The following is a 13,154-nucleotide window of genomic DNA, read 5'->3' as shown; positions in this document are numbered from 1 at the left end:
TAAAAAAAAAGAGGCTGGGCAGTGGTGGTTTACACCTTTAATCCCAGCACTCAGGAGGCAGAGGCAGGTGGATCTCTGTGAGTTCGAGGACAGCCTGGTCCACAAAGTGAGATCCAGGAACAGGCACCAAAACTATGCAAAGAAACCCTGCCTCAAAAAAAAAAGTTTCTGTTTGTCCTGTCAAAGTCATTGAAAGTTTAGGTTTCTGTTTGTAACTAAGATCCTGTTTGTCCTGTGCAGGTTGAGGGTTCTGTTTGCAGTCAAAGGATAAGTTCCTGTTTGTCCTGTGTTAGGTCCTTGCAAGTTAAGGTTTCTACTTGTAATTGAGAATAAGTTCCTGTTTCTTAGGTCTGACAGAAACTATTGCAACCCGGTTCCATGATTCCTCCCCCTCCCTCTTCCTTCCCTTTCATTGTACCTTTCTACCAATGTGGAACTGCCAACCCTCTCCCTCTGTGAACTCCTCATCTCTCCTACAAGGACCCCAAGAGACCAGCAGGGACTGCTCTCTCAAGTCCCAACAGGGTGAGCCAGCTGGCCAGTCCCAGTGAGCCCCCAAATACGGTTTGCTTCAATTGGACAACCGTAGACTTGGCCTTTTCTCCTCCTGATTCTCTGGGTTAACAGCTGGAGCAGACAACCGTAGACTTGGCCTTTTCTCCTCCTGATTCTCTGGTTTAACAGTTGGAGCATGCTCGCAACACAGTAGCAACTCCTGGGCCTCCTCACAGGCCTCGGGTGTTGAGTTTCCTCTGCCCGGGAGCCTGGCAACCTCGCTGCAAACTCTGCACCCCTCATCAGACAATGCCAGCCCCACCCCAGCTCTGCCCCATGCCATCTCTGTCCTGCCCCACAGACATCTGGCCGTGGGCCGGGGGTGGGGAGTTCCTACTAAAATATCCCCAAAACCCATTGCCTGGGCTGGCAAGATGGCTAAAGACTTGCACCCAAGTCTGACAACCTGAGTTTGATCCCAGGGACGCACATGGTAGAAGGAGAGAACTGACTCCCATGGGTTGTCCTCTGACCTCCTCATACACACACACACACACACACACACACACACACACACACACACACACATGCACACGCACACATGCACGAGCACACACACAAACACAAGTATATAAACATTCACACACATATACACACACTCAATAAATACATAAATATTTAAAAACCCTGTTTTGAGACCCTGTCTTTCTTTTTCTCCTCTCTCATTATGTACCCCAGGCTAGCCTAGAACTTGCTGCGTAGACCAGCCTGGCCTCAAACTCATCGAGATCCACTTGCCTCTGCCTCCCGTGTAAAATAATAATTGTTAGGTTTCAAACCCAGGACAAAAGGCTAAGGTGCCCATTAACATATCAAAGCAGACCTGGCCTCCAGGTTCTCCCAGCATCCCTCAGTCCCTACCTGTTACAGGACCCTTCTGGCTGGCATACCCAGTCCCTACCCTAAATTCTCCAGCCCAGGGGCTGGGCTGCCCTTCCTTATATAATCCAACCACTCTGGTGACCCTGCCCTCTCCCTCCCTGTCCCCCACCCCTCACATGTGCTGTGGGATGTTCTGCATGGCAAATGTGTTGTTCTGATTGGTCAATAAATAAAACACTGATTGGCCAGTGGCTAGGCAGGAAGTATAGGCAGGATTAACAGAGAGGAGAAAAAGAAAGAACAGGAAAGCAGAAAGAGTCACTGCCAACCGCCACCATGACAAGCAGCACGTGAAGATGCTGGTAAGCCACGAGCCATGTGACAAGGTATAGATTTATGGAAATGGATTAATTTAAGCTATAAGAACAGTTAGCAAGAAGCCTGCCACGGCCATACAGTTTGTAAGCAACATAAGTCTCTGTGTTTACTTGGTTGGGTCTGAGCGGCTGTGGGACTGGCAGGTGACAGAGATTTGTCCTGACTGTGGACAAGGCAGGAAAACTCTAGCTACACCCATGGCTCAGGGTCACGCCCACTTTGGACTCTCCCAGATGTTCCGGCCTCTGGCTATGTCTTCCTTTCATCTGCAATAAACCTCCTCCTCCACCATACGTAGAAGCCAGCATGTCCTTCCTTTTTATTTCTCTTTTCATTCATCTGGCGCCCAAACCCAGGAAACCTAACAATAATGATATAATAATAATAATAATCTAATTTAAAAAAAAAAAAACAAAAAAACCTTATACCCAGAACAAAGTGCATGAATCCCAGGCTTGTTCCCATTCAGGACGCAACCCTTGACACACATCTCCCTTTCCTGTCCCCTCCCTGTCCAGGAGGCCCCTAGTCTCGCCCTCGATGGTAGCACAGCCATGTCCTGACTGGAACACTGAGCAGGAGCTCAGGCACACAGGGACCACCGTACTGTCCCACTGAGACTAGGCTCCTGTGGGCTGCCAGCTGGCCACTTGGCTGCCTGGACCTCCCCTCCGCAGGGCGGCAGGTTCCCAGAGTAAGTGGAGAGTGAGTGAAAACAAGGGCATGACCATCCGTGGTGGGTTTAAGGAAGAGCTCAGTCACAGGCTTCTGGAAGAGGCCAGAGCAGAGAAAGTAGCAGATTGAACATGGTCAGCAGAATAGAGGAGAGGTGGGGAAGACAGGGAAGCAAGAGAGGGACCAGGGGCCAGAGCAGAGGACCAAGAGGATCAAGAGAAGAACCAAGAGCAGAGTGGCCAAAACGGCAGGTTTTTTATAGGAACCGCAACCCCTGGGCTACAGAGGTTTAGGGAGGGCATTGGGGTGGGGGTGGAGGGGTGGGGGTGAGAAGAGCAGGGAGGAGCCACAGGGACAGAAGGAGCCTGGCGACCAGCATGCGCTTTGGTATGCTAATAGGAACCACAGCCATTCTTCCTGGGTTTCTTTGGAACCTGACTGAGAGCGGGGGGGGGGGGGGGGGGGGGGGGGGGGGGGGGGGGCGGGGGGGGGGGCGGGGGGATATGCATGCATCCTGTTGTCACCTCGCCTTGGGGAATATGACATATCCCAAGTTGAGAGAGGGTTTGGGATGTCATCTGGGACACTAGCCCAGGGACACGAGTCATCATAGGATCCTACCTTCTACTAGAGACTCGGGAGCCAGATTTGAGTACCAACTAAAGAATGTTGAGCACCTTCTACATGCAGAGGAGGCATTGAGTGTTTGCCGTGTGCAGCCAGCACGCACTGAGCGCTCACAGCTCGCAGCAAGTTGTATCATGTGGCCGGAAGTCCACATGTCTTAACCTCATTCCCTTCTCAGGTTAAGAAAAATCCAAAGCTTGGAAAGGGACAAAAACATCCCTGCTGCCTTCTTGTTATACCCTAGATCAATGCTCTCTTAGTGTGGTATGACTTGGCATGGAGTGGCATTTGAGTTCTAGGGCAAGGGAGTCTGATCAGATCAAGACTGATTACCTGAGGCCTAAAGCCCTCCCCAAAGTCCTCATCCAAGACCCCCAGTAGACTTCACAGGCCCCCTCCCAGGAGTCAGGCCCAGCCCTCCCTCCCTCCCTCCCAATGGGAGAGGCTGGTTCCCACCTGGGCCCTCCAGAGAGCAGAATCGGTATCCTGTGTCAGGCTCCGCCCCTCCTACACCACCATCACGGCTGGATGCAGGGTGCTGGAGAGGCAATGGAGTCACAGGAAAGGGGCAACCTGCCCGGGTGCAAACCAAGGTTGCACAGGAGCAGCCCTGAACCTGAACCCTAACTTCAGCGGCCCTGAGGGCAGTGGCTAATACCCACTGTAAAGTGAGTCGGCAGGTGAACCCTAACTTCAGCGGCCCTAAGGGCAGTGGCTGATACCCACTGTAAAGTGAGTCGGCAGGTGGCCAGCTCACAGACCACACCCTGGAAACACCCAAGTCTTCATTGCTTCGCAGCTCCAGCAGCTTGAAACCCAAAGTCAGTTGAGCTGGCTGAGGCCCCTCCCACTGGGAGAGCACCGAGGGAAGCAGAGGGGGGGGGGCGGGAGGGGGGGGACAGGGTGTGTGTGGGGGGAGGGGACAACCTGCAATTACCACCTAATACGATTGTGTTAATTACCACTGCAGAGTATGAGGACTGAGCAGTGAGCCCAAGGTTACTCTAGACCACACACACACACACACACACACACACACACACACCACACATACACCACACACACATACACCACTACCCCACACACACACCACACATACACACACATACACATACACCACTAACACACACACACACACACACACACACACACACACACACACACACACATACACACACACACACACAGGCTTTCCAAGCTAATCATATGCTCAGCTGGAACCCCATACTCAAGTGGAAAATAGAAGCTTGAACTGGGGCATGGAGATGAAGGGAGGCCCCTCAAGCAGCCACAGCAGCCCATTCCAGTGAGTGGGCTTTGGGGGGCCAAGTGAGGCTCAAGAGATCCTGGAAAGCTTGGGAGAGGGCCAGCGAGGGCATACAGGGCATCAGTGAGACAGCAGAGCCTGGGGTCTTCCTCGTCCCTTCCACAAATCTCGGGCAGGACACTCGCGCCCTCTTCATTTCCTCCCAGCTCTGAAGTGTCCACAGCCCAGGCTTCTGGAGCTGTATCCGTTGTCTGCTTCTTCCTGGGACTCCCCAGGACAGGGACCTCACCCCTCAGTCATGAGGCTTACTGCTCCAGTGTTCAGGCTGGAGCACAAAAGAGACTTAGCCCCTTTCCAAACTGGAAGGATGCCCAGCCATGGACTTTAGGCACAGCTGGACCCAGAGAGCCAACATGGACGTAACCCTCACCCTCAGTTCCGCTTCCCCTACGCTGGTCCCCTCTGAAGAAGGCACATCAGCTGTGAGTGGAATCCTCTAAGAGGCTTCTGCCTCTGAGGACCTGGCTGTCCACGGCATCTTCAAGGCAGGACGGCTCAGATGGAAGCCATGTTGGCAGGGGTGCGTGCTGACACTCACATCTGCCTTTACCATTGCCACAGACCATATGGGGTCTGAGAACCATGAGGACCACAAGGCAAAGAGAAATTCTCCTGGGATTCCTGTCGACAGGCAACACTGGACACTGTCCACGCTCCCTCGTGTGTCCTCCCGGGCAGCAGGAGGCAGAGTGGGGGACCAGGGTCAAAGGGGCTCTCAGCTTCAGGCAGAGGGATGGGGATGGGGATGCAGGACCTGTGCTTTGGCCTGGGGTCGCCACTGCCAGACACAGGGTGAACCATGGAAATAAGGGGCACACTCACATTACATACAGACACGGGTAAACGCACACCAACACACGAGTGTACAAACCGAGACAGGGATGTGTTCAGAGCCACACAGGGTATCAGGGTGACACACAGAACACTTGCTTCTGAGAGATGACGTAGCTCTGGAATGGCACACAGGTGGCCCAGGAGAAACCCCCGGCAGCACATCCCAGGACCTTGGCCTCAGTGGTGCTGCTCACCTGCCCACTGGCAGCAGCAGCTGCTGGCAACTCCAAGGCAGGAGGAGGATCCCAGGGTCAGCAAGCGGACTTCTGTCCTGGGCAGTGAGCTAAACTGGCTAGTCCAGGGCAGAGAGGGACATGGGGCCCTGTCCCGGGCAGAGAGGGACACAGGGGGCCCTGTCCCGGGCAGAGAGGGACATGGGGCCCTGTCCTGGGTCAGAGGAACACAGAGGTCCTATCTTAGGTCAGAGGGACACAGGGGTTCTGTCCTAGGGCCAGAAGGACATGAGGTCCTTAGTGGGGATCAGAGAGGTCACAGGGCCTTGGGTGGACACCGGAAGGTGAGCCCTGTCCTGGAAGTCTAGGAGACCTTCAGTCTGTGGGACACCCAGCCTGGGTTCTACTTGGTTCTCTCCTGTAGCCGAGGACCCACCAGGCCAGCCCTCCCCACGTGGTCACAGACTTCCCATATTCCTTCCTCCAATGTTGTAACTCATGCCCAGGTTGGCAGAGGGCCACGGGCCACAGTATGGCAGCTCTAATCCTTAGCATGGGTCCCTCCCACTCACAGGACAGAGGTTAGGAACCCACGATGACCAAAGAGGCCAGCAAGGTGACGAGGGACGGTGTGACAATGGGGGCAGAGGGACCTTCTCTCTCCAGTCTACTGCCCATCTAAGGCATCCCCACCTGGCACCCTGGGTGTCCTGTACATGGGTTCATGAAGAATGGTGACTCCCAGGGACTAGATGATCCTATCCCAACTCTGGTGACAGACACATGGCCATGCAGTGACTCACTGCAGAGAAAACCCTGGTCCAGCTGAGAGGCCCCAAAGGGCTTCCTGTAGGAAGTGCCTACTGCAGGCCAGCAGCCTCCAGACCTGCCTCAGAGTCTCACGGGGCCAGACAGGGGCAGGCCAGTTCCTGGTTTAGGCAACTGACAGTCACCAAGAGTCCCCTAGTGGGCAGGACCTAGGGAGGAAATGGAGACAGCTCTCTGGGGACTGCACAGCCTGACTACGCTCCACTCCCAACCTCAACCAGACAGCTGGGCTCTCAGCAGAATCCATGGGCCTCCAGCACCTCATGAGAGATCAGCAACGTCCATTCTGCAGGCTGCTGTGAGGAAGGGCTGTGTTGATGTGGATGCAGTTGAGGACAGAGCCCAGCATTCGGATCCGTGAGTCCCCCATCACACAGGCTGGGCCTCCCTCCCTCTTCTGTCCAGTCCCAAGCAACAGAGAGTAGGAGTATGAGAAGAAAGGTCTTCCTCACCCGAGGCTCCTCACCCGAGGCTCCCCTCCCTGCCCGCCCTCCACAGTGAACCGCCTGTTGTTATTAAACACAAAGCAAGCAGACCTCACCCCCGCACTCCCAAACACCTTTACTGCACTAAAAACGGCGTTATAAACAAACACATTTGGGGGAGGCGTCTTAAAGATTCACACACAGTCAACTGCAAACACAGAGATATCAAACAGTGTAGAAAACAGGACCCCACGAGGGAGAGGGGATGGGAAACAAAATAGCAGGTGATCCATGGGTACCTCTGTCTATCCCGACTGACCAGGTCCTGGGTACTGCCCAGTTCCAGAGACAGTGGGGACCAGGCATAGGGAGGAGTCAACTCCAAGGTGCCACTCGGCGGGCTGAGCCTCCAGGGCCCCTAAGGAGTCAGCTCCCATGCCCTTCTCTAGAGGGACTTGGGCTTTTGGAGTTTGGAGACAGCAAAAGAGGAAGGATACGGGACCCTCCCTGGTCCATCAGTGCCCAACAGGCAGTCCATTTTGTTCTGAGCCATAGAGTCCGTGCAAAACACAGTAGCCATTCAGGGAGCCGTGAATCCCACCCCAGGGGGGTTTCCCGGGCAGGGAAACCACTCACAGCCCAGCCCCATCCCTCCACCCACCGCCGCAGCCTATTTACACTCGGGAGCGAAGGGCATCCTGGGAAGGCAGCTAGTCTGCAGCCTGCAGGACGCGGAGGGAGTCAGAGGCTTGAGGCCGAAGCTCTGGGTTACAGGGGGCTCTGATTGGCCAGCAGGAGTGGGGAGAAGCCTGTGCCAAGGAGCCAAGAGCCAGGAGACACTGCCTCCCTCCGCTCGAGTGCCTGCGCCCCGGCCTTCCAGTCTCCCCAGCTCCAGCCAGAAGGATGGAACCCCAGCCCCAGAACCTGAGAGGCTGGGTCGACCTGAAGCCAGCCTGGCCAAGGAGGATGACCTCCCACAGACTGGGGGGTGTCACAGAGGGGTTCTCAGAGCGTCTGAGCAGAGAGTATAGCAACCAGACTCTGAGGGAAATCACCCCCCGTGCAGCGAAGGGGGTGGGAAAAACCAAGGCCAGCCCCTCAGGGAACTCAGCTCGGGGTCCCAGCTGCCTTAGGTACCCGGGATCCTGGGACCCCACAGCTCTAGATGGAAGGGTCAGGCAGTTATCACGGGGGGTGGAGGGGGAGGGATGCCGGCCAGCAGAGCAGTGCTTGGCGCCTGCAGCCCATCTTCTCCCAGGAAAAGAGCGATCCACGGAGAGAGAGAGACCCAGGGAACCACAGGGCCACAGGCCCCGCCCACCCCTCCCCCCAGCTGAGCTGAGTGCGGAGGGGGAGGAGCCGGTGACCTCACAGAAAGGGCAGCAGCGAGGTCAGTGGCAGTTCCTCCTCCCCCAGGAGTGTGTCCCGCTTGAGGCTGCTACCCTTATTGACCACCTTGATCCTGAGGGCCAGCTTGCGCACGCTGGCCGGGCCCAGGCCGTCAAAGAAGAAGTCCTCGTTGAAGATGGGGTGGCGGCTGTTTTTGATGATGGTGCTCCGCTGCTTCTGCAGCTTCCCGGGCACCAGGCACAGCCCCACGCAGCAGTTGATGCTCCGGACGTCACAAGGCCGGTCATACAGGCCCTCGGCCGCCAGCAGGCGCACACGCAGGCGGGCCTGAGCCGCCTCGTACTCGGCCAGCAGCCTCACGCTGCCCCTGGTGCCCATCCGCACTGTGTGCTCTCCACGTGGTGCCTGGCCAGACTCGGGGCCTGGTTCCGGGGTGGCCCTGCGGGTCAAGCGGCGACGGACCCCTGGGCTAGTGTCTGGGGTGCTGTCGTCGGCAGACAGGGAGCCGTGGCGGCCCACCGAGTGCTTCAGCTGGCTCACCTTGGCTTGGCTGTCCTGGGCGAAGCCCTTGAGCAGCGACACAGAGCGCGAGAGCAAAGGGGACCCGAAGGGGGAGGACTCAGCAGACGACCCCGTGTCACTTTCCCCACCACTGAAGTAGCGGCTAGGGCTCATCAGGGCCCCCCCAGCCTCCCGGGACCCCCCATCACCCCCGTTGGCCTTGGCACCTGCTCGCCGGCGCCCGGCACCGGGGGAGCCCACCTGGGCGAGGGCCCCGTGCTCACTGTGGAAAAGGGACTCCTTGCGTCTGGTGTGGGGGCTCTCGGCCAGGGTGGCAAAGCCATAGGATGTCTGGGCCTTGGGCACAGAGGGCAGTGACATGGCCCCCTGGGCCTGGGGGTCGGCGTTGGTGGCCTCCTCTGCGGTCCAGTCCTCCGCGCTCTCGATCTGAATCACGTGTCGTGTGGCCGCCTTCAGCAGGCTCCTGCTCTCCGAGGCCAGCTTGACAGGCAGCCGGGGGCTCCGCGGGGCTCGCCGGGGCCCCGGTGAGGCCAGGTTCTGCTCCGAGGTGGACGGGCCCAGGTCTGCCTGCCCCTCGGCCTCGGTGGGGCCTGAGGGCAGCTTGGGGGGGATGAAGAAGTCGGGGATCTTGTCCGGCGTCAGCACGTTGCTGTATAGAGGGCCCTTGGAGGCCTTGTCCCCAGCCTCACCACCCACCCCTCGGCTGGCTCCGTTGTCCCCGGACCCTCGAAGCCGTTCCAAGAACCACATGTTGGTTTTTCTCATGAGGGCAACAGGCAAAGACCAGGGGGTCTGAGAAGAGAAATAGGGGTCAGGGGTGACAGCTGAGCTCAAAGGTCACCTGTCAGCGCTGTCAGAGGTGGGACCTATGTGCATGGGTCACCTGTTAGGGTCACCAAAAGGCCGGCATTTGCGCCCAGGGGTCAACTGATTATCAGAACTGTCGGAGGCTAGCACTTGTACATCGGGTGTTGGGGGGTCATCTGCCAGGGCCCCATGGGGTTGACACCTGGTTCAGGGGTCACCACCTGTCAGGGTCGAGGCCAGCGTAATGCAGGGTCACGCTGAGCGCTTGAGGCGCCCTGAGTAGTGTCAGCCTCCCTCCCACGCCAGCGGGGCCCAGCCTGCATCCCGCGCACCTACCCACCCACCTGAAGAGCTCGGGGTCCCCCCAGGAACCACAGGCCTGAGCTGTCCCGGCCCCGCCCCCAGCAGCCACCCACCTGTGGCTTCGCTCAGCTGCTGCGCCTTGCGTGGGGGGGAGGAGGCGGCGGCCCTGGGCCCCCCGCGCGGCGAGCTGACCGCGCCCCCGGCTCTCCGTGAGCGGGGTCTGGGCACCGCGGAGCGCGCGGGGCTCACCTGCCGCGGGCTGCAGCGACTCCGGAACGCGGGGCTCGGCTGCGGGCCCGGCGCAGCTGCGAGCGAGGCGGCAGCGCAGTGGCCAGCTCTGCGCTCGGCGCGGGAAACCGCCCACCAAGCCGTATTCCTCCGAATGCGGCCGCGCGCCCGCGTCCCCGCAATCCGGGAGGGGCGGGGCCTCCCGGAACTGGCGGGGCGGGGAGAGACCGCGGGGGCGGGGTTCCTAATATAAATAGGGCGGGGTCTGCATGTGGGACCCGGCCTAGGAGATGGTCCCTTATTAGGGCTGGGGGCGGGGTCGGATGATGGGCGGAGCTCCTGGCTAAAATAGGGTGGAGTCTGAAGAAGGGGCGGGGCTGGCCGGAGTGGCAGGACTTTGTTGGTCGGGGCCCGGGGGCGGGGCCGGTAGCATTGGACCAATTGCCTGGCACAAGGAGGGAGCGCAGAGAAGGTTAGGGGAACCCACTGGTACAGGCCAGGGGCGGATCCAGCTGTGTGGGACGGGTCTTGGGCTCTGGGCAGGGTCTCCTGATACCAACTTGTATGGCCTGTGATCCTGAGCAGGACCCCACAGTACTGACCCGGGCCTCCTGGCACTAGACTGAGTGGAGTACAGACTGGATGGAGAGCTGGGGGGTAGGGCTGGTGACACTGGACCCTGCTGAGGCAAGCTGTACCACTTCCGGTCCGGGCACCGCCCCTCATCTCTGGGGAGCATAGCAGGCCCCCTCACCAGCCAGCGGCGCTTCATCCAATAATAATAGTAATAATGATTGGAATTGGGAACTGAGTCCCAATCAGCTTCTAAATGACCTTCTCCATCTCGGGTTCCCATGGCCACCGGGCAGGGAGTCGTGCTCAGCGGTTTGTAGAGAGGTTTCTCTCCAGAAGGACCTACCCAGAGGGAGGCCTGGTCACCTCTAACTGGGTTTCCACAGCTCAGTGTTAGGTCTTGATGGGATGCACCTTCCATGGGCCTACATTTGTCTGGGACTCATCTATGGCCAAATGACCCAAACGCTGGGGACAATCTGATGGTCATCCTGATGCCCAGTGAGACAGGTGCCCACAGAGCAACACACAGGGGAATGGTACTGTAGGCGTGTGGCTCTCCATGACACAACTATAGCAAGCCGCCGTGGTGGCGCAGGCCTTTAATCCCAGCACTCGGGAGGCGGAGGCAGGTAGAGCTCTGTGAGTTCAAGGCTAGCCTGGTCTACAGAGTGAGATCCAGGACAGCCAGGGCTACACAGTGAGACCCTGTCTCAAACTAACACAACAAAAACTGCAACATAAACACAACAAAAACTGCAACATGAAGAAACTGCCATCGGTCACGGCCGATGAAGAGGCCTGGATCACAGTCCCTGGGAACCAGGCTGCCTCGGTCTGCTCAGCTGGAGCTTGAATCTTATGGCCATACACACTTCCTGCTGTGTGACATCAGGCAAGATTCCAAACCTCTGTCCCTCTGCCACCTCAGTGACTCCACAGGCTACATTTGTCCACTGCTGAGGGTCCCAGAGAGCCTGAGAGATGATGGTTAGAATTTTCTCCCAGGCCTTCTGCAGGTGAGCAAGTGTCTTAGCCAAGGGTGCGGACCCAGGCGGCAAAGAGCTCCAGAGGCTGGCTCCAAAAGCTGAGCCCGGCTGCTGTCCCCTGCACCCTGTTTACATTTGGAAGCGTGGAAAGGGAAGCCCATGGGGAAAGGTACCTGGAAGTGGGTCTCCCCTCCACCCTGTTGGCCCCCCGTGGACCCCACCCTGCAGGGAAGGAGCCCAGCCCTTCCAGCTGGCAGATGGCAAACAGGAGCCTCTTGGTCAACAAAGCCGTCTGCCTCTGTCAGCAGAAGCACTGACAGGCAGGTGTGGCCAACCCCCTCGTATCTGGGTTCACGCTGGGGAGAGCTCCTGGAGTAGGAGGTATTGATCTAGCTTTCTAGCTTCTTCCTGCTGTCCTGGATCGTGACACCTCCCGCCGTGTGACCTCAGCCCCCAGGGCCAGTGGGAGGGGCATTTCCCAGGGGTCTGTGTGGCACTCTGCTCCTGTCTGGGGCTGGAGAGACGGCTCAGTGCTTCAGAGAACTTGGCTCTCATCGCGGAGCCAGGTTCAGTTTCTAGTACCCATATGGTGCTCACACACATGCACACACACACACACACACACACACACACACACACGGACGGACGGACGGACGAAACATTCATACACATAAAATACAATGCGATGCTATAGAACTAAGACGCGGGGCTCAAGACCCAGTGCCAACCCTTGTGCCCACATAGCTCTAGCAAGAGAAGTCTCCCCTCAGATCACAGAGGCCTGACTGCTCCTGCTCCTGTTCACGTCCAGACATGTGCCGTGCTTGGCAGGCCACAGGGAACTAGGCCTCTCGTCCCTGTGTAAGGGGCTTATGGGCACTTCAGAGGAAGAGAGCCCCAGAATTCGAACTCAGAACTCCGCTACACCCATCCTGAGATCCCTCGGGGCAGATGTTAATTGAGTAGTTGGAGGTAGGAAAGGTAGGGCTGGGGGTGGAATCCCCCCAGGGCCAAGCACATGGACTTTCTGGAGAATTGAACCTGAGTCCTGGATAGGAGGGTTGGCTGGCCACATAAGCCTCTCTTTACCAGCGGCTCAGCTCAGCGATCAGGTAGATGACAGAGCCTGGCTGCTCCGCCATCCCGTCACCCCTCACCACGCGTGGGTCTTTGGTGAGTCACTAGGATCCATCTCCTGGCCTGCACAGTGAGGTCTGGAGTCCCTAAACTCAGGCAGGTCTGAGGACATGTCCTGAGGGGCACCAGACACAGGACTTCAGAGAGGACAGGGGACTGGACCTTGTGAAGACCTGATATATGAATGAATTCATGAATGAATGAATGAATGAAGCTAGTTTAGACCCCTCTTTGACCCAGGTTCCAGAATCTAACCACACTGCCTCTTCCTGGTCTTCAGACGTCCCTGTCCTATCAACAGGACACTCCCTGCCAGAGTGGCTCTTTTCACTGGAAATCAAGTTTATGACCTCATGCTTAAGCAGTCCAGCAGCTCTCTCTGGCACCTAGCCACTCCCCAGTCCTGCGTCCTCCACCCCTGGGCATCTTTCTGTTCCTTGGGCATGCCAGCTTCACATACACAGGGCCTCTGTGCATGTTCCCACTCTGCCCAGAACTCTGTCACCTCCACTCTGGGATCAAGAGCGGCCCTACAGCGATGCCCTTCAGATTTCCTGGGATCCTTTTCCCAGGTGCTACCTGGGAAGTGCCCTTAGTGGTG

General features: G+C 57.8%; 1 protein-coding gene across 2 annotated transcripts; it reads right to left on the bottom strand.

Annotated features, from left to right (window-relative positions):
* Positions 1-6,762: 6,762 nt before the first annotated feature.
* C2cd4c (C2 calcium dependent domain containing 4C) lies at positions 6,763-10,034 on the bottom strand. Of its 2 annotated transcripts, none has more exons than XM_006978237.4 (2): positions 9,740-10,034; positions 6,763-9,308 (listed from the first exon to the last, which is right to left on the bottom strand). In XM_006978237.4, the coding sequence occupies exon 2, from the start codon at positions 9,279-9,281 to the stop codon at positions 8,013-8,015; it is 1,269 nt and encodes a 422-aa protein (XP_006978299.1). In that variant the 5' UTR covers positions 9,282-9,308; positions 9,740-10,034; the 3' UTR covers positions 6,763-8,012. The 2 variants fall into 2 exon arrangements, with proteins under 2 accessions (XP_006978299.1, XP_015852452.1); XM_015996966.3 differs by having other exon boundaries at positions 9,876-10,034.
* Between the last annotated feature and the right edge of the window lie 3,120 nt (positions 10,035-13,154).

This window comes from Peromyscus maniculatus, chromosome 22 (genome assembly GCF_049852395.1).
Source record: "Peromyscus maniculatus bairdii isolate BWxNUB_F1_BW_parent chromosome 22, HU_Pman_BW_mat_3.1, whole genome shotgun sequence".
Classification (NCBI taxonomy): Eukaryota; Metazoa; Chordata; class Mammalia; order Rodentia; family Cricetidae; genus Peromyscus; species Peromyscus maniculatus.
Note: the sequence above shows the minus strand (reverse complement) of the source record. Positions and strands in the feature narration are given on the sequence as shown.

Bases quoted from the DNA above. Each gene is read 5' to 3' on its own strand.
- C2cd4c (XM_006978237.4), bottom strand. From the start codon at position 9,281: ATGAGAAAAACCAACATGTGGTTCTTGGAACGGCTTCGAGGGTCCGGG.